We start from the raw sequence: 22,388 nt of genomic DNA, 5'->3' as shown, positions 1-22,388 counted from the left end.
GATTTAATTTCCTTAATATATATTTTCTTGACATTTGTTAGGTTAACATGCTAGGTTAAACTATTATGTTTTGTTTCTTTTCTTTTTAAGTCAGAATTCCTCTATGTAACCCTGGGGCAAAATCATTGAGGATGGTATAGACAAAATGTGTTAAGTTACTTAAAAAATAATACAATAAGCAATATAAGCCTAAAGTGGTATGACAAATTCATTAAGTACTACATAAAATATATAAGTTGCAGTTTGCCTTTAGCAATTCTGCCTATTTAGAAACAAAGCCATATCTCTGTCTATATTTGAATTTGGCCAGGAAAGCCTTATGGTGAGTGTGTGTGTTTAAAAGAGGTGCCAGGGGAGAAAATAAGTAAAAAATTAACTTCATGTCAAAAAGCAAGAATATAAACCACGCTGAATCTGCAGCATCTACTGATGACTTCCTTCCATCCCTCTCCTACATGATTTCACTTCTGGGTATGGGGATATTACTGTATAAGTTTTTAAAATAGTTCTTCAAAACATGCCATTTCACAGAAAAACACTGCCACAAATTTTATGAATATACATTTTTGTAAATTCAGCCATATTCCTAGTGAGAAAATAAAGTGCTACAAAGAGGTAGCAATCATGAAGTCTTAGTACCAAACACAAGACATGGAATTGGTACTTTACATTAATATGCCACCCAAGTCTCATAACACCTCAGTTTAAGTAGAATCCACAATCATTTTACTAAGTGAGAAATGTGGGGATCAAAAAGGGAAAGTTTGCATGATGTTATAAGGCTATTTCGTTAGGGATTAGGGACTTACCAAATGGTAAGTAATTTAAAAATTCCTCTATGTCTTCAATACTCTTTCCTTCTCACTTGTCAGTAAATTTTTGTAGCCATTCGCCCCACCACTCCTGTGCCTTCCTTTGTTTTTCATGAAGGTAAGATCTTTGTGTGTAAAACAAAACATTATGTTCTCCCAAACAATGAGGGTTAGTTCTTTGTTTTTTGTTTTAAAATGGAGTTTTGCTCCCAGGCTGGAGTGCAATGGCGTGATCTTGGCTCACTGTAACCTCTGCCTCCCAGGTTCAAGTAATTCTCCTGCCTCAGCCTCCCAAATAGCTGAGATTACAGGTGCCTGCCATTATGCCCAGTTAATGTCTGTATTTTTAGTAGAAATGAGGATTCACCACCTTGGCCAGGATGGGCTCAAACTCCTGACCTCAGGTCATCTGCATGCCTCAGCCTCCCAAAGTGCTGACATTACAGGCATGAGGCACTGTTCCTGTCTATAATGAAGGTTAGTTGTGCACTCAGTATGATTCTATTTGTTCTTCAATAGATAAACTTTCATTTCAAATAATTCTTATTATTTTGTAACACCATGGTTTTTAATGCATTGCTGCACAGGTAGCTTTAAAATTTTATATAAAAAAGCGGCAAAACACTATGAAAAAACAGATCTTCATTGGTAGAAGTAAACACTAAGCATAAATAGTGTTTCTATAGACACTATAGAAACAGTTGAATATTAATATGACAAAATTAGTAATATTGTTGTTACATATTACAACAGCCATTCCAGAAGCAGACTCTCTGGAATGATGACAGAGAATTATATGCCCCAACAATGAAATCTTAAAAACTAATAGCTGGGTCCAAGACGGCCAATTAGGAGCAGCTCAGGATTGCAGCTCCCAGTGAAAGTGCGGTGGGTGATTGGACAACGCATTTGCAGATGGATTTTTATTGCCCACAGACCAGGAGATTCCCAGGTGTAGGAGCCCCACCGGTCGCCAGCAGGGCTGTTTTGGCCTGCATGGCTATTTTTCCAGTGCCCCAGTGAGGCAGTTCTCCATAAAAAATAAACGGGCCTGAGCACCGTTTTCGCTGGTGATTGGAGTTCCTGGGAGAGCTTCACCAATTCAACTGATAAAAAAGGTGACTGAAACAGGGAGCCAGGCCAGGAGAGTGCCGGGCAAAAAAATGACATTAATCTGTGTGGCTGTTTCAGCCGAGGCAGTGGGTCACTGAACGGGAAATCACACAGATAGGGCACCTTTTCAGTAGGTGATGGGAACACCTGGGAGACAGAGTCAAATATTTAACTAAAAAAAAGAGGAGGGGGAGCTCTGAGGCAGAGAGCCAGATGATTAGGCTCTGCTGGTTCCACCTTCACAAAAAAACAGCAATAGGAAAAGCTCTGGATTGAGAGTTTCACAGCAAGCACACCACAACCTGAGATGGTTCAGCTTTGTGGGGGAGGGGCGTCCACCACTGCTGAGGTAGCCGGCCATTACAGAGGTGGACTGTCATTGCTGAGACAGTTCTAACTACCCCTGTATAAACAGGACTGCAGGGAAGTTCGCACTGCAGCTGGGCTGAGCCCACAGCAGTGCAGCAAAGTCTCTGCAGGCAGACAGTGACTAGACTGCCTCCTCACGGGGCAGGGCAGCCCTGAAAAAAGATAGCACAACAGAAACTCATAAATTAAGCCCTACCTCCCCAGGACAGAGCACCTGGGGGAAAAAAAAAGTGGGTTTATGAGTTGTGCGGCAGCAGCCTTAAACAAACCTGCCTAGCAATTCTGAATGAATAACAGAGCTCACAGCTCAGCATTTGAGCTCTGATAAAGGACAGACTGTCTCCTCAGTTCCCTGACCACTGAATACCCAGTCACCTCATAAAGGAAAGCTCAGACTGACATTTGGCAGGTATCCTTCTGGGATAAAGATAACTGGCAGCGACCCTTACTGTTTTGCAGCTGCTGCAGCTAATCCCAGACAAGCAGGGCCTGGAGTGGACCTCAGCAGGCCTACAGCAGAAGGGCCAGACTGTTAGAAGAAAAACTAAGAAACAGAAGGAAATAACTTCATCATCAAAAACTGGATGTCCACTCAGAGACTCAATCTGAAAGTCAGCAACTACAATGACGGCAAGTGAATAAATCCACAAAGATGGAAGAAACCAGCACAAAGAGGATGAAAACACCCAAAACCAGAAACCTCTTCTCCTCCAAGGGATCACAACTCCTCGACAGCAAGGGAACAAGAGTGGATGAAGAATGAGTGTGATGAATTGACAGAATCAGGTTACACTAGCTGGGTAATAAAAAACGTCTTTGAGAAACATGTAAAAGAACATGTTCTAACCCAATGAAAATAAACTAAGAACCTTGAAAAATGATTTAATAAAAACCTAATAAGAATAAACAACTTAGAGAGGAATATAAGTGAATTGCTGGAGCTGAAAAACACAACACGAGAACTTTATGAACCATGCACAAGTTTCAACAGATGAATTGACCAAGCAGAAGAAAGGATATCAGAGGTCGAAGATCAACTCAGTGAAATAAAATGAGAAGGTAATATTACAGAAAAAAGAATGAAAAGGAATGAACGAAGCCTCCAAGAAATGTAAGACCCTGCAGACCATGTGAAAAGACCTAATCTAGATTTGACAGGTGTACCTGAATGTGATGGACACAATAATCCAAGCTGGAAAATACTGTTTAGGACATTATTCAGGAAAACTTTCCCAACATAGCAAAATAGGACAATATTCAACTCCAGGTAATACAGAGCACACCACAAAGATACTCCTCAATAAGAGCAACTCAAAGGCACATACTCATCAGATACACCAGGGTTGAAATGAAGGAGAAAATGCTAAGGGCAGCCAGAGAGAAAGGTTGGATTACCCTCGAAGGGAAGCCCATCAGACTCACAGCAGATCTCTCAGCAAAAATCCTACAAGTCAGAAGAGAGTGGGGGCTGATATTCAACATCCTTAAAGAAAAGAACTTTCAACCCAGAATTTCATATCCAGCCAAACTAAACTTCATAAGTGAAGGAAAATTAAAATCCTTTACGAACAAGCAAGTACTCAGAGATTTCACCACCACCAGGCCTGCTTTGCAAGAGCTTCTGAAAGAGGCACTAAACGTAGAAAGGAACAATTAGTAAGAGCCACTCCAAAAACATACCAAATTACAAAAAAGCATCAACACAATGAAGAAACGGTATCAACTAACAGGCAAAACTGCCAGCTAGCATCAAATGGCAGGATCAAATTCACATATAACAATATTTACCCTAAATATAAATGGGCTAAATGCCCCAATCAAAAGACACAGACTGGCAAATTGGATAAAAAGCCAAAACCCATCAGCATGCTGTATCCAGGAAACCCATCTCACATGCAAGAATACACAAAGGCTCAATATAAAGGGATGGAGGAAGACTTACCAAGCAAATGGAGAACAAAAAAATGCAGGAGTTGCAATTCTCGTCTCTGATAAAATAAACTTTAAAGCAACAAAGATCAAAAGAGACAAAGAAGGACATTACATAATGGTTAAAGGATCAATGCAACAAGAGGAGCTAATGATCCTAAATATATATGCACCCAATACAGGAGTATCCAGATACATAAGGTGAATTATTAATGACTTACAAAGAGACTTAGACTCCCACATAATTATAGTGGGAGACTTAAACACCCCACTATCAATATGAGACAGAAAATTAACAAGGATATCCAGGACTTGAACTCAGACCTGGACCAAGCAAACCTATTAGACATTTATAGAACTCCCCACTGCAAATCCACACATTCTTCACAGCATCACATCATACCTACTCTAAAATTGACCACGTAATTGGAAGCAAATCACTCCACAGAAAATGTAAAAGAATGCAGATCATAACAAACACACTCTCAGACCACAGTGCAATCAAGTTAGAACTAAGAATGCAGAAACTAACTCAGAACCACATAGCTTTAGGGAAACTGAACAACTGGTTCTTGAATGTTGACTGGATAAACAATGAAATGAAGGCAGAAATAAAGATGTTCTTTGAAACCAACGAGAACGAAGACAACATACCAGAATCTCTGGGACACATTTAAAGCAGTCTCTAGAGGAAAATATATAGCAATAAGTGCCCATATGAGAAGGAGAGATCGAAATCTGACATCCTATCATCAAAATTGAAAGAGCTAGAAGAGCAAGATCAAAAAAACTCAAAACCTAGCAGAAGACAAGAAATAACTAAGATCAGAGCAGAAGTGAAAAAGATAGAGGCACAAACAACCCTTCAAAAAATCAATAAATCCAGGAGCTGATATTTTGAAAAAGATCAACAAAATAGACCACTAGCCAGATTAATAAAAAAGAGAAGAGAGAATAATCAAATAGATGCAATAAAAATTGAAAAAGGGGATATCACCACAGACTCCACAGAAATAGAAAACATTATCAGAGATTTTTACGAAACAACTCAATTGACATAAACCAGTAAACCTGGAAGAAATGGATAAATTCCTGGACACTTGCCTCCTCCCAAGCCTAAACTGGGAAGAAGTCAAAACCCTGAATAGACCAATAACGAGATCTGAAGTTGAGGCAGCATTTAAGTCACCCAAAAAAAAGCCCAGTTCCAGATGGGTTCACAGCCGAATTCTACCAGACATACAAAGAAGAGCTGGTACCATTCCTTCTGAAACTATTCAAAACAATCCAAAAAGAGGGAATCCTTCCCAAATCATTTTATGAGACCAACAGCATCCTGATACCAAAACCTGGCAGAGACTCAACAAGAAAAGTGTGGGCAGCAATAGCCCCCATTTTGTGCCATTTTGTGATCTGTTGTGGTTTGCACAAGTTAAGTTGCAGTTCCTGATTTCCTGCTGATAAGTTTCAGTTTAATGTTTCCTGTTGACAAGTTTCAGTCTTTGTTTCCCACCGTGCCTCTGCTGATAAGTTTCAGTAATGTTTCAGTTTCTGTTTCTCCCCTGAATGTTTCAGTTTCTGTTTCCTGCTGGTAAGCTTCAGTTTTAAAACTTAGAAAGGCTGGAATTTCCCAACTGCAAGCTTCCTTTGCCCCGCCTCTCTGCCTGAACCTATTTAAGCTGTGAGCTTAGCAACAATAAACAAGACTTGATCAGACTCCTGTCTTGTCTCCATTCTTTGTGTCTCCTGCCCATCCATCCCCACTCCCTCCCTTCCAGCTCCTGTTGTTGTCCTGCAGGTCTGGACAGAAAAGAAAACTCAGGCCAATATCCATGATGAACATAGATACAAAAATCCTCAATAAAATACTGGCAAGCCGACTGCAACAGCACATCAAAAAGCTTATCTGCCATGATCAAGTAGGATTCATCCCAGGGATGCAAGGGTGGTTCAACATACACAAGTCTATAAATGTAATTCACCACATAAATAGAAACACAGACAAAAACCACATGATTATCTCAATTGATGTAGAGAAGGCCTTTGACAAAATTCAACAGCCCTTTATGCTAAAACCCCTCAATAAACTAGGTATTGACAGAATGTATCTCAAAATAATAAAAGCTATTTATGACAAACCCACAGCCAGTATCATACTGAATGGGCAAAAACTGGAAGTATTCCCTTTGAAATCTGGCACTAGACAAGGATGCCTTCTCTCACCCCTTCTATTCAATACAGTTATGGAAGTTCTAGCCACAGCAATAAGGCAGGAAATAAAGGGTATTCAAATAGGAAAGGCGGAAGTCAAATTGTCTGTATTTGGAGACAACATGATTGTATATCTAGAAGACCCCATTGTCTCAGTCCAACATCTGAAACTGATGAGCAACTTCAGCAAAGTCTCAGGATACAAAATCAATGTGCAACATCACAAGCATTCCTATACACCAATAACATATTTAAAGAGAGCCAAATCAAGAACGAACTGCCATTCACAATTGCTACAAAGAGAATAAAATACCTAGCAATACAATTAACATGGAATGTAAAGGACCTCTTCAAGGAGAACTGCGAGCCACTGCTCAATGAAATAAGAGAAGATACAAATACATGGAGAAACATTCCATGTTCATGGTTAGGAAGAATCAGTATCGGGAAAATGGCCATACTGCCCAAAGTGATTTACAGATTCAACACTATCCTCATCAAGCTACCAATGACCTTCTTCACAGAACTGGAAAAAAAAAAAAAAAAACACCTTAAACTTCATATGGAACCAAAAGAGAGACCACATACCCAAGGCAATTCTAAGTAAAAAGAACAAAGCGGGAGGCATCACATTACCAGACTTCAAACTATACTATAAGGCTTCAGTAATCAAAACAGCATGGTACTGGTACCAAAACAGAGATATAGACCAATGGAACAGAACAGAAGCCTCGAAGGCAACACAAGATATCTGCAACCATCTGATCTTTGACAAACCTGACAAAAACAAGAAACAGGGTAAGGAGTCCCTGTTTAATAAATGGTGATACGAAAACTGGCTAGCCATGTGCAGAAAGCAGAAAGTGAACCCCTAAGTGACACTTAAACATAAGACCTAACACCATAAAAACCCTAGAAGAAAATATAGGCAAAACCATTCAGGACATAGGCGTAGGCAAGGACGTCATGACCATAACACCAAAAGCATTGGCAACAAAAGCCAAATAGATAAATGGGACCTAATCAAATGCCACAGCTTCTGCACAACAAAAGAAACAGTCATTAAGAGTGAATCGGCAACCAACAAAATGGGAAAAAAATTTTGCAATCTACCCATCTGACCAAGGGCTGATATCCAGAATCTAGAAAGAACTAAGACAGATTTACAAGGATAAAACAAGCCAATTCAAAGGTGGGTGAAGGATATGAACAGACACTTTACAAAAGAAGACACAGATGAGGCCAACAAACATATGAAAAAATGCTCATCATTGCTGGTCATTAGAGAAATGCAAATCAAAACTACACTGAGATACCATCTCATGCCAGTTATAATGGCAATCATTAAAAAATCTGGAGACAACAGATGCTGGAGAGGATGCAGAGAAATAGGAACACTTTTACATTGTTGGTGGGAGTGTAAATTAGTTCAACCATTGTGGAAGACAGTGTGGTGATTCCTGAAGGACCTTGAAATAGAAATTCCATTTGACCCAGCATTCCCATTACTGGGTATATATCCAAACGATTACAAATCGTTCTACTATAGATGGGACACATGCACACGAATGTTCATTGCAGCACTGTTTACAATAGCAAAGACCTGAAGCCAAGCCAGATGTCCATGGATGAAAGACTGGACAGGGAAAATTTGGCACATATACACCATAGAATATTACACAGCCGTAAAAAACAATGAGTTTGTGTCCTTTGCAGGCATATGAATGAACCTGGAAACCATCATTCTCAGCAAACTGACACAAGAACAGAAAATCAAACACCACATGTTCTCACTCACAGGTGAGTGTTCAACAGTGAGAACACATGGACGCAGGGAGGGGAGCATCACATAGTGGGGTCTGTCAGGGGGATATGAGGAGGCACAGTGACAGGTGGGAAGTTGGGGAGAGAGAGCATGGGGAGAAATGCCAGATATAGGTGATAGGGAGGAAGGCAGGAAATCACACTGCTATGTGTGTACCTATGCAACAATCTTGCATGTTCTTTGCATGTACCCCAAAACCTAAAATGCAATTAAAAACAAAAAAAGATCTTTTACTTTGAAATATCTAAAGATTCCACCAAAAAAACCCAGATGTCATAAATTCAGTACCCTTACAGAATACAGAATCAAAACATACAAATTTCAGTAGCATTTCTATACACCAACAGCAAGCAATCTGAAGAAGAAATCAAGAATGTAGTTCAATCTATTATACCTACCAAAAGAATAAAATACCTAGGAATATAAATTTAACCAAATAAATAAAACGTTTGTGCAATGAAAACTAGAAAACCTTGATACAAGAAATTGAAGAGGACACAGAAATGAAATTGTTAAAATGTCCATACTATCCAAAGCAGTGTATACAGTGGATATAATCTGTATCAAAATATTAATGACATTCTATATAGAAATAGAAAAATGACTCCTAACAGTTACAGGAAATGACAAAATATCCAGAATAGCCAAAGCTGTCCATAGCAAAAACAGTATCAGAAGAGTCACATTACCAGACTACAAATTATATTATTGAACAAATAATGTGCTTTTACTGTAAAACACCATAGCACAGGCATAAAAACAGATACATTATTTGCTCAGTCTATGTGAGCAAATAATTTTACAGTAAGCAAAACCACACAGCTCAGACAACACAACATAGCACAGGCATAAAAACAGACACATAGACCAATGGAGCAGAATAAAAAACCAAGAAATACATCTATGTATCTACTGTGAACTAATTTTTGACAAACATGCCAACAACATACACAGGAGAAGGAACAGTCTCTTCAAATAAATGGCACTTGGAAACCTGGATATCCATATGCCTCAGAATGAAACTAGACTCCTGTCTCTTGCTATACAGAAAAAAATAAAATAAAACCAAAGCCAGGAATAGTGGTTCATACCTGTAAGCCCAGCACTTTGGGATATGGGGGCAGGAGGACTGCCTGAGCCCAGAGATTTGAGACCAGTATGGACAACACAATGAGACCATGTCCCCACAACAACAACAACAAATGGTATAAGTTATTCTGGCAAGGTGGCATGCACTTGCAGTCTTTGATACTCAGAAGGCTGAGGTGAGAGGATTGCCTGATCTTTTGAGGTCATAGCTGTAATGAGCCATGATTATTGCACCACTGTCTCATAAAAAGAAAGAAGTCTAATCAAAACATATTAAACAATTAAATATAACACCTCAAACTATGAAGCTACCATAAGAAAACATTTGGAAAATGTCCCTGACCTAGTGTGGGCAAAGATTTCTTCAGTAATATGCTATTAAGCATAGGGAACCAAAGCAAAATGAACAAAAGGTATCAATTAAGTTGAAAACTTCTGTACAGCAAAGGAAAACAATGAACAAAATAAAAAGACAATACACAGAATGAGAGAAAATGCTCAAACTATGTATCTGTAAAATGATTAGCAACCAGAATATACAAGGAGCTCAAACAACTCAATAGGGAAAAAAATATAAAAATCTGATTAAAAACTGGGCAAAAGATGTGAATAGACCTTTCTTTTTTTGTGGGGCGGGGTGCAGGATGGAGTCTCACTCTGTCGCCCAGGCTGCAGTGCAGTGGAGTGATCTTGAGTCACTGTAGCCTCCACCCTCCTGGTTCCAAGTGAATCTCCTGCCTCAGCCTCCAGAGTAGCTGGCACCACAAGCGTACATCACAATGCCTGGATAATTTTTGTATTTAGTAGAGGTGGGGTCTCATCATGTTGGCCAGGCTGGTTTTGAACTCCTGACTTCAAGTTATCCTTCTGCCTTGGCCTCCCAAATTGCTAGGAATACTGGTTTGCATCACTGGGCCTGGTGAACATTTCTTAAAAGCAGACATACAAATAGCCAACAGGTATATAATGGGTGCTCAATATTCTTGATCACCAGAAATATGTAAATCAAAACAACAATTAGATGTCATCTTACCCTAGCAAAAATGGCTTTATCCAAAGATGGGGAAGAACAAATATGAGTATGTGGAGATAAGGGAACTCTCACACATTGTTGGTGGGAAGGTAAATTCTACATCATACAGCAACAGTGTAGGACAGTATGTAGGTTCCTCAAAAAACAAAAAAAAAGGGTTACCATATGGTGGAAACATTCTACTGCTAGGTATATACCCGAAAGAAGGGAAATCAGCATATTCAAGTGATGTATGCACTCCTATGTTTACTGTAGCACTACTCACAATTGCCAAGATTTGGAAGCAACTTATGCATCCATCATCAGAAGAATGGATAAAGACAACGTGGATTATACACAAACTAGAGTGTGATTTTGCTATGAAAAAGAATGAGAATCTGTCATTTATAACTTCACGGATAGAGAACTGGAGGACGTTATGCTATGTAAAATAAGCCAGGCACAGAAAGATGACTTTCACATGTTCTCCCTTATTCGACAGAGGTAAAAATTGGAAATTGAACTCATGGAGATAGACAGCGGAATGAGTCAACAGAAGATGTGAAAGGTTGGGGAGAGAAGAAGTGGGATGGTTAATGCATACAAAAATACAGCTAGTATGAATACCATCTAGTATTTGATAGGAAAACAGGGTGACGACAGCCAATAATTTATTGCACATTTAAATAATGAAAATAGTGTATCTGGAATGTTTGTAGTTCAAAAAAGTGGTAGCGCTTGATGTGATGGATTTCCATTTCCTTTGATGTGGTTATAAAATGTTGCAAGCCTGTATCAAAATATCTCATGTACCCCATGAATAAGTATATAACTACTCTGTACCCATAAAAATTCAAAACAACAAATAATTTATATAAGTTTCAAGGTAACTGCCATTAAAAACAGTAAAAAGTTAAAAGGAACCAAAGTAAATCACTGCTAAAGAAAAATCACCAAATAAGAAGAAACAGCCACAGAGACCAAGAAACAAATGCAGAAACAGATTTTAAAAAACTAACAAAATGGCAATAGGAAGCCCCACTTAACAATAATCACATTAAATATACATAAGTTAAAGTTTTCAAGTAAAAGGCACAGAATGGATTAGAAGGCCAAGACCCAGAAATACGTTGTCTACAAGACACTTACTTAGTGTCTTAAAGAAGACACAGAGACTGAAAGCAAAGGAACAGAAACAGATATTCCGTATAAATGGTAACCTAAATAGAGCAGGGAAAACTTGAGAAAATAGCTTTTAAATCTAAAACTGTCTCTAGAGACAAAGGTCATTATCTAGTAATAACTGTTATATCTCCCAGGCCATTCAACTGGGAAGTGTAACAATTAGTATTATACGTGGCACCCCAACATCAGAGTACTTACACATATATAAAGAAAATACTGACAAATTGGAAGGGGGATGCTTTTGAAAATACAAAAATACAGTAAGGATTTATTAATCCTTAATACCTTACTTACCATAAGGTATAGAGCATCCAGACCAAAAAAAAAAAAAAAAAAAAAAAGAAAGTAAAGAAAAACCATAATAATAATGAAATAAAATCAAGAACCATATTGGTACCAAAGCAACCTGACAAGTATGTAGAAGAATTACATCTTGTCTTCAAGCATATGAACAACATTTTCAGGACACATCACATAGTAGGTAAGAAAAGAATTCTTAACAACCTTTAAAAGATTAAAATAATTCAAGAATCTTTCAAATCACAACAGAATCAAACTGTAAGTGAACACCACCAAGAGAACTAGACTATTAACACTTCCTAAAAACACAGAGTTGAAAAACCATTGAATAAAGGAATTAAAAAAATATCCTGAGACAAATAAAAACAAATACACATCTAAACCTACAGAAACCAGCAAATATAGTACTAAAAGTTTACAACAATAAATGTATACTTTAAAAGGAGTAGTCAAATAAACTACTCCTGAAGGAATCAAAACACAGTCAGTCAAAAGTTAAACTGAAGGAAATAATAAAAGACTTTAACAAAAGAAAGTTATATAAAGATTCAAACAATAGAAAACATTTCAACAAAACTAAGAACCAGTCTTTTAAATCCATAAACAAAATTGGCAGACTAAGAAAAATAAAGAGAAGACTCCAATAAAATGAGAAGAGGAGACGTTATAAAAGATACTCAGAAATAAAAAGTATCAAAGAGATTTTTATGAATAATAATATGGCAAAAAACTAGATCATTCAGAAAATATAAACAAATTCTAAGAAATACACTGTACTTTGCAAATTTGCAGCAAGAAAAAATAGAAATCCTGAAAAGACCAGTAACCGGTCTTTGTGGGTGAATTTTAATAAACAAACAATCAAAGAAAAATACCAACTTTTTTACCTAAAAAATAGAAGAAAGAACACTTCTTAACTCATTTCATGAGGTGAACACCACCCTAATATCAAATTGCAAAGATGTCACAAGAAAATAAGATGATAGACCAACATTCCTATTGAACATAGATGGAAAAATCTTCAGTAAAATACTAGCAAACAGAACTGAGCAGCATATTAAAAGGATCATACACTCCTAAACAGTGGATTTAACCCTGGAAAATAATAATGGTGTGACAAAGGCATATAAATGTGATATATCATACTAACAGATGAAAAGGTAAAACTATATGTTCAAACTCTATTGAGAGCTAAACTCTCAACAAACTAGGTACAGAGGTAATGGATCCCATGTTAAATGCTGTGTAGGAAAAGTTCACAGCTAACGTAATAATCATTGTGGGGGAAATGAAAAGCTTTCCTTCTAAGGCCTAAGTAAGAATGCTCACTCTTGCCAGTTGTTTAGAATCTAATACTGTTTATTACAGCAAGACGATCACAAAAGAAAAATAAATAGCATTCAAACTTTAATCGAAGAAGTATAATAACCTGTATTTGTAGATACCAATTCTATATGCAGAAAAACTACAGACAAAGGAAACAGATTAATTCAGAAAAGTGTCAGGATACATAATTGGCATGTAAAAATGACCTGTACTTTTCATTAAAAGAAAAAGGAAATGAAGAAAACAATCCATTTATAATAGCAACAAAAAGATATGTTAAGAATAGAACCAGTGAAGTGAAAAGATTTACACACTGAAAACACAAAATACTATAAAAACACAAAATCCTATAAAATGCCAATATAGAAAATTAAAGGCATATATAAATGAAAAACATCCATACTCACGTGTATGGAAGTATTAATATAAACGCTGTTCAAATGTCCATACTACCTATAGTAATCCACAAATTTAATGCAATCTCGAGAAAAATCCCAACTACATTGAATTTGTGAATTACTGTGAGTAGCATGCAATTTTAGAAGAGAGAGAGTCTTCTAAAATTCATGTGAAATCACAAAAGACTTCCAACAGCCAAAGTAATCTTGGGGAAGAAAAACAAGGCTAGAGACATCAAGTGGCCTGATTTCAAAATATATCTCAAAGGTATACTAATAAAAGCAATAGATCACTGGCATAAACACAGATACGCAGACCAAAAGAACAGAACAGAGAGCTCAGAAATAAATATACCTATTAACAACTGTTCTCTGACAAGTGTATCAAGAATAAACATGGGGAAAGAAAAGTGTCTTCAATCAACAACACTGGAAAAAATGCATTGTTTGATACAGAATTTAAAGACTCAACTGTCATCTCACCTTATACACAAAAATCATCTCAAAATGGTTTCAAGTCCAAGACTTAAACCAAAAAAGTTCTAGAAGAACAGAGAAAAAAACACTGCTTACTTCAGGCTAAATGAAATAAGATTCGGAAAGAAAAACACTTCATTATCTCACTTACATATGTACAATCTAAAAACATCAAACTCACATAAGCACAATGTTCAATCATGGTGGCATGGAGGGAAATATGGAAAGATGCTGGTCAAGAGGTACATGTTTCACTTATGCAAAGAGTAGGTTCTGCGGATGTAACATACAAGATGTTAACTATGAACTTGTAAAATAAAAAACAAGTTGGCACGGCACGGTGGCTCATGCCTGTAATCCCAGCACTTCGGGAGGACAGGGCGGGTGGATCACGAGGTCAGGAGATCAACACCATCCAGACAACATGGTGAAACCCTGTCTCTACTAAATATACAAAAAATAGCCAGGCATGGTGGCACATGCCTGTGGTCCCAGTTACTCAGGAGGCTGAGGTGGAAGAATCGCTTGAACTCAGGAGGCAGAGGTTGCAGTGAGCCGAGATTGTGCCACTGCACTCCAGCCTGGTGATAGAGCAAGACTCCAACTCAAAAAAAAACCAAAAAACAAAAAACAAGTTATTCACTTCCAACAGATAATGGTGGAACAGATATAGGGTAACAATCCTTTTCTGAAAAGGATAAATCAAGCCAGGAAGGGAGCAGGCCTCTATACAAGCCTGAAAACTAGCAGGGAACATATTAAGACTTCAAGCTTCAAAGTAATCTTTCTTGATTCCATTCCCGTATCTTGGACATATTGGTGTGAGCAGTATGTTTCCAAGGCCTTGAGCCGTTCCAACCACTTGGCTTTGCTGGGCACAGGCCATGTGACTGTTCTCATGGGTTTAAGTTGAATTAACTGCAGTTTTTCCAACCTAGACTTGCATATTGCCACTGGCACTACTAATCTTAATACCTGCAGAGCTGTGGCTCTGCTCTCACACCCCCATATTAGGCACTGTTCTCCTAGAGGTCTGTGAAGGCTCTCTGCTGGCAGGTTTCTCTGTAGGCATCCAGGTTTACAATATATGCTCTGAAATCTAGGTAGAAGCTGCCAAGCCTCCATGGGTGTTGCGACTTAACACCATGGAAATCACCAAGCGTTAACGTTTAAGTTTTCTAGAGTGATGGAGGATGGGTGGAACAGCAGTGCCCTAGGCCTGTCCCTTCCTACTTTTCAAACTTTTCTACTCTCCCAGGTAGTTAGGCTTCTGAGGGCAGGGCAGCCTTCAACAACCTGAAATGCTTTCAAGGACTTTTTGCAATGGTCTTGAAGATTAACACCTGGCCCTCTAATCTAACAAGTTTTTGTTCTGTAGCACCCTTGGATTTCTTTCCTGAAAATGCTCTTTCCTATTACATTTTTATTCCACATTTTACAATATTCCAAATTGTAGATCATAAGCTGCTAAAAGTAGCTACATCACTTATTGAAAGTTTGCTTCTTAGAAATTTTTTCTGCCACGTACCCTTGGTCATCACTTTTTTTTTTTTTTTTTCTTGACACGGAGTCTCATTCTGTGGCCAGGCTGGAGTTAAAGTGGCGCAATCATGGCTTACTGCAACCTCTGCCCTCTGGGTTCAAATGATTTTCCTGCCTCAGCCTCCCAAGAAGCTGGGACGAAGGCACCCACCACCACCCTCAGCTACATATTTTTGTATTTTAGTAGAGATGGGGTTTTACCATGTTGGCCAGGATGATCTTGATCTCTTGACCCTGTGCTCTGCCTACCTTGGCCTCCCAAAGTGTCGGGATTACAGGCATTAAAGAAATGCCCGAGGAAGGGTAATTTATAAAGGAGAGGGTTTAGATGGCTCAGAGTTCTGCAGGCTATAAAACAAATATGGCACCAGCAGTTGCTTCTGGGAAGAGGAAGGTGAACTAGTATATACAGAGATCATATGGCAAGAGAAACAAAAGAGAGGTGCTAGTACACTTATATTCATATATGTGTTTACCAAATCTTCAGGCTCTACATCTGAAATGCATACAATTTTTCACACCAACTACAAATTAATCATAAAAAAAGTAAAAAATAGACAACAAAAATTATTTTTAAATAGTAAATAAAACAAGTTGTCCTGGGAAATTAGTTTTATCTGAGTTAGGAGAAAACAGAGATTTATAAATTTACCAGTATCTATTCATGTTTACCTTTACTCCTCTCCAAGTCATAATAAACATGGGTGAGTATTTGTAATGGAAGAAAATACTTTAATCTTATGAGATTTTGTAACACTTATAAATATGTAAGATTATTTGTATCTTATTACATTTTGCCAAGACTTCTGGACTATTGACATCATTTGAGGTCAACAAAATTCTTTGGAAAAAAAGTACTGAATGGTTACCGATACCGGCAAAGAGAAACTACAGCAGTTTTAGAAAGCACTTACTTAATCATTTCAAAAAGCTTTGGATCTGAGACTTTGATATTTCGTGCCATATTCCAGGAAAGATGCACCATGGGTACTAGCGACTTCACACTTTGGAATTTGTTCCATTCATACCTTTCCACTGCCAATTTATACTGGCAAGCTAGGAAGAAAAAAGCAGCAGCATAAAAATGTTACATATGAACATAACCATTACAATAGGCAATAGCTTCAATATCAGTATCAATCCTGAAAACCCTGAAACACTGTAAGACTATTCTGTTTCTAAATACCTTTGGTTAAAAATTGTCTAATGTAAACTAATGTAAAGAGCACTCACAATATGTGAGACATTGTGCTAGGTTCTTTTCACATCTTTTCTCATTTTAGCCTTTCAAGACCTTCTTGATTTTCTAAGGCCTATTTGGTAGAAGAAATAAGTGAGGTCCTGAGAGTTTAAAAAAAAACAAACAAAAAAACCCTCAACCTAAAGTCATAAAGTTAACAACGTGGAGACATGGTCTATTTCAGGTCTTTCTAGGTCTTAAGGACAGATTCTTTATTTACGTATATTAAATCCTATGACATTCTAGGGCTGCACATATGATATACCACATGAACAGAAACTTCTAATGATCAACTACAATGCTTTACCCCTTAATAAAGGGCTTTCTTTATAAAAACAAAATCTGGCACTCTAAAATATTAAAAGTATATCTTGTATATCTATAATTATTTAATAAAATCTGTGTTCTTGGATTGCCATTTTTAAAGCTGAATTTAATCTCTGTACTAAAAATTAGGATTTTTTTTTTTCCCACAAGAGGTATTTTATTTTTAGTGAGTTATTTTCTACTAGTAAAACAATACCTATTAGGTAATCCTTTAAATATAAACTTTGTTAGTTGATTATTCAAAATACCTGTAAGTGGACCAACATTCCAGGCAATGTTGTTGCACCAGCCAACAGCTTGAACCCAATGCACAGTGCCTGCATTTATCCAGACCAAATCTCCAGGTCGCTGAATAAATCTATACACAGGAACATTTGCTTCATAAAGATCTTCAAGGTTGGGCCACCAAGAACTCATTAAAAAATTCAAATTGTTTCTGAAAAAGAAAACAGTGTAAATCAAGTTGAAAAATGTCTCCTCAAGTGTTAAAAAAAAAGTGCTCTCTAGTTCAACCATTGTGGGAGACAGTGTGGTGATTCCTTAAGGACCTAGAAATAGAAATTCCATTTGACCCAGCAATCACATTACTGGGTATATATCCAAAGGATTATAAATCGTTCTACTATAAGGACACATGCACACAAATGTTCATTGCAGCACAGTTTACGATAGCAAAGACCTAGACCCAATTCAAATGCCCATTGAAGATAGACTGGACAGGGAAAATGTGGCACATGTATACCATGCAATATTACACAGCCATCAAAAAGGATGAGTTGGTGTACTTTGTAGGAACATGGATGAACCTGGAAACCATCATTCTCAGCAAACTGACACAAGAACAGAAAATCAAACACCACATGTTCTCACTCATACGTGGTGCTGAACAATGAGAACACATGGACACAGGGAAGTACTACACACTAGGGTCTGTTGGGGGAAAATAGGGGAGGGACATCAGTGGGTGGGGAGTTGGGGAGAGATAGCATGGGGAGAAATGCCAGATATAGGTGAAGGGGAGGAAGGCAGCAAATCACACTGCCATGTGTGTACCTATGCAACTATATTGCATGTTCTTCACAGGTACCCCAAAACTTAAAATGCAATAAAAAAAAAAAAACACTCTCAGTATTTATTCCATTAACAGTTTGTTAATGAGCTGGATACAGTGTATCAGGCCTGTAATCCCAGCACTTCGGGAGGTTATGGCAGGCAGGTTGCTTGAGGTCAGGAGTTTGAGACCAGGCTGGCCAGTACAACGAAAGCACATCTCTACTAGTTAAAAAAAAAAAAAAAGCCAAACATTGTGACATGTGCCTGTAATCACAGCAACTGAGGCATGAGAAGCGCTTGAACTGAGGAGGCAGAGGTTGCAATGAGCCAAAACTGAGCTACTGCACTCTATCCTGGGCAACAGAGTGACACTCTGCTGCAAAAACAAAACAAAACAGAAAACCCAACTTTTCATCACAAAAGCATTGCAACAAGAAATGCCTCTTTCATTTCCAATTAAAGTCTTGGGCCAGTCCTGAGAAAAATAAATTGCAGGTTAATACTGACAGACTTATTCAAAGCTCAGTTGCTATAAGCTTAAACTTGCTGTTCAAAAGCCTATAAATTAATATTTAAGTTTCTTATTACAGTGAAACACACTGATTTTAAATTTTGCTTCAATAAGAAATATTTTGACTTCCTCTTTATTTACTAAAAACCGTCTTGACACCTAGAAATCTCTAAAAGAAAACTCTGGCTAGAAATCGTTAAGTCATTTAAAATCTTAGTCATACTGTGACAGATAAGAACAAGGACTTCCTCTCAATTCCTGTGTTGGGGGTGAGGAGGAGAGCAGAAATCATCCTCTACTGCTGTACTGAATCCTAGGCAGGAAAGGGGAGTGAAGACAGAATGTAAAATTCGCATATGCTTTTAGGAATTTAAAACGGCAGGTGAGGTCGGGTGCCGTGGCTCACGCCTGTAATCCCAGCACTTTGGGAGGCCGAGGCAGGTGGATCACGAGGTCAAGAGATCGAGACCATCCTGGTCAACATGGTGAAACCCTGTCTCTACTAAAAATACAAAACATTAGCTGGGCATGGTGGCGCATGCTTGTAATCCCAGCTACTCAGGAGGCTGAGGCAGGAGAATTGCCTGAACCCAGGAGGCGGAGGTTAGAGTGAGCCGAGATTGCACCATTGCACTCCAGCCTGGGTAACAAGAGTGAAACTCTGTCTCCAAAAAAAAAAAAAAAAAAAAAACAGCAGGTGAAAAAACTAGGAGAAGAATCCATAGGCAAATATATGAACCACCACCATCACTGGTACCAATACAAACAGACAAAATGATGAAGTTTTAATATAAAAGTCTCATTTGGTTATTCTCCATCAAATTTTCCATATTGTTTGTTGCCTGGGTGTGGTGGGTGACACCTATAATCCTAACGAAGGCAGGAGGATCACTTGAGGTCAGGAGTTTGAGACCAGCTTGGCCAACATGGTTAATACAAAACTTAGCTGACTGTGGTGGTGCGTGCCTGTAAACCTCAGCTACAAAGGTGGAGGAGGCAGGAGAACTTCTTGGAACTTGGGAGGCAGAGATTGCAGTGAGCTAAGATTGTGCCAATGCACTCCAGCCTAGGGGACAGAGCAAGACTCCAACTCAAGAAAAAAAAAGTTTATTTCACAACTGTTATGTATTACACAGTAACTATCTTAAGTTTTCTGTTAAGAATTTAATACAATACTTTATTTCAAATAAAGTTTTAAGAGGAATAAATTCACAGAGTTGAAAATGTTTCAGATTTAATAACCAGCTTTTGCTTTCTTTTTTGCCTTAAAAAAAAAAAAAATGGCTGGGCTCAGTGGCTGACGCCTGTAATCCCAGCACTTTGGGAGGCTGAGGTGAGTGAGTGGATAACCTGAGGTCAGGTGTTTGAGAACAGCCTGGTCAACATGGTGAATCCTGTTTCTACTGGAAAAAAAAAAATTAGCCACATGTGGTGACAAGGGCCTATGCTTCCAGCTACTTAGGAGCCTGAGGCAGAATTGCTTGAATCCAGGAGGTGGAAGTGATCTGAATGTGCCACTATGGTCCAGCCTGGGTAACAGGGGTTGAGACTGTCTCAAAAAAACAAAACAAAACAAAATAATTTAAAAATCTGAAGTTGTCTATATGGAATCTTAGTCTCATTTATTTTATTGTCCTAAAACTGATTTTGACGTTACTAGAGGTTATCAATTCAAGGAATAATAAAATTATATGTTTTCCATAATCATTTTTTCCCCCTTCTGTAGAGACATGGTCTTGCTCTGTTGCTCAGGCTGGAGTGCAATGGTGCAATTTCAGTTCACTGTAACCTCTGCTTCCTGGGTTCTAGCAATTCTTCTGCCTCAGCCTCCCAAATAGCTGTGACTACAATTATACACCACCATGACCTGTTAATTTTTGTAGAGATGGGGTTTCACGATGTTAGCCAGGCTGGTCTTGAACTGACCTCAAGTGATCAGCCCTCCTCGGCCTTCCCAAGTGTTGGGATTATAGGTGTGAGCCATTGTGCCTAACCTGTTTTCCATAAACTTAAAAAAATTCGTCAATAAACAGGAAGCAAAGGTAAAAAAGAAAGGGAAAAAATTATAAGCATAGCACAAATCTTACCTTACCTCCGCCTACATTATCCATACAAAACTAGAGAAAGTTTTGTATTAAGAAAAGAAAAAAAAAGGGGAATGCTGGGAAGATGGCCGCCTAAGAACAGCTCAGGACTTCAGCTCCCAGTGAAAGTGCAGAGGGTGAGTGAACGCCGCATTTACAAACGAACTCTTATTGCCCACAGACCAGGAGATACCCAGGCAGAGGGGTCGCCAGTGTCGCAGTCCCAGCCGGTGCGGCTGTTTTGGCCCCTGTGGGGCTGATTCCGCCCGCGCCGCTGCTGTGACCACGCCCTGTTGCTGCGGTTCTCCTTACAAAAGCCACTGGTCTGGGAGCCCTCTTAGCTGGCGAGCAGAGCCTTGAGATGGCAGAGTGGGCCATTCATCTGAAATAGCGAGTCAGGCCAGGAGATTCCTAGGCAGAAAATCTACCAGGAGCCGGCGCCGCAGTCCGAGCCGACTCCGTGAGTCGCAGTACGGGAGATCCCGGCGCCTTTTCAACAACCGACCGGAACTCGGGGTCGTTCAACTTAAAAGAAAAGACTCGGAGTCAGGGAGCCAGGTGATCAGGCTCCGTTGGTCCCAGCCTTCCACCCCCAACAACAACCAAAACAAAAACAGTAATTGGAAACCCTCTGGGTTGAGCCCTTCAAACCAAGCACAGCTGAACCTGGACGGCCCGGCTCGGTGGGGGAGGGGCTTCCGCCATTACTGAGACTCTCCACCTCTACGGAGGCAGGCTGCCGTTGCCGAGGCAACCTCCCACAACAGAGAGAGTCCGCCATAACAGAGGCGGGGCCACCATTGCCCAGACAGTTCTAACTACTCCCATATAAAAAGGACTACAGGGAAGAGCTCAGGGCAGCTGGGCGGAGCCCACAGCAGCTCAGCAAAGCCCCTGCGGGCAGGCAGTGGCTAGGCCTGCTGCTAGCTGGGCGGGTCAGACCTGAAAGAAAAATCAAAAAAAGGCAGTAGTGCAACGGAAACTCATAAAGCTCCAACTCCCTGGGACAGAGACAGACAACAGGTGGATAAACCCACAAAAATGGGAAGAAACCAGCGTAAAAAGGATGAAAACTCCCGAAACCAGAACACCTCTCCTCCTAAAAGGGATCACAACTCCTCACCAGCAAGGGAACCAGACTGGATGGAGAAGGAGAGTGATGAAATGACAGAATCAGACTTCAGAAGGTGGGTAGTAAGAAACTACAGCGAGCTAAAAGAACATGTTCTAACCGCACGCAAAGAAAATAGGAACCTTGAAAAAAGATTGGATGAACTGCTGACGAGAATGGACAGCATAGAGAGGAGTATAAGTGAATTGATGGAGCTGAAAAACGCAACACGAGAACTTCGTGAAGCATGCACAAGCTTCAACAGCCGAATTGACCAAGCAGAAGAAAGGATATCAGAGGTCGAAGATCAACTCAATGAAATAAAAAGAGAAGGCAAGAACAGAGAAAAAAGCGCAAAAAGGAATGAACAAAATCTTCAAGAAATGTGGGACTATGTGAAAAGACCTAATCTACGTCTGATAGGTGTACCTGAATGTGATGAAGAGAATGAATCCAAGCTGGAAAATACTCTTC

The 22,388-nt window shown here is 39.0% G+C and overlaps 1 protein-coding gene across 1 annotated transcript in view; it reads right to left on the bottom strand.

Annotated features, from left to right (window-relative positions):
• Positions 1-22,388, bottom strand: part of LOC141583002 (histone demethylase UTY-like) — a 219,099-nt gene that overhangs the window by 5,118 nt on the left and 191,593 nt on the right. Inside the window, exons 26-27 of the mRNA XM_074392434.1 lie at positions 17,404-17,591; positions 16,503-16,644 (exon numbers count right to left, since the gene is read on the bottom strand). Coding sequence (XP_074248535.1) covers positions 16,503-16,644; positions 17,404-17,591 — 330 coding nt within the window. The remainder of the gene's footprint in view (positions 1-16,502; positions 16,645-17,403; positions 17,592-22,388) is intronic.

The sequence above is a fragment of the Saimiri boliviensis genome, chromosome Y, assembly GCF_048565385.1.
Source record: "Saimiri boliviensis isolate mSaiBol1 chromosome Y, mSaiBol1.pri, whole genome shotgun sequence".
In the NCBI taxonomy this organism is placed as follows: domain Eukaryota; kingdom Metazoa; phylum Chordata; class Mammalia; order Primates; family Cebidae; genus Saimiri; species Saimiri boliviensis.
The sequence above is the reverse complement of the archived record's forward strand: the minus strand, read 5'-3'. Positions and strand labels throughout refer to the sequence as shown.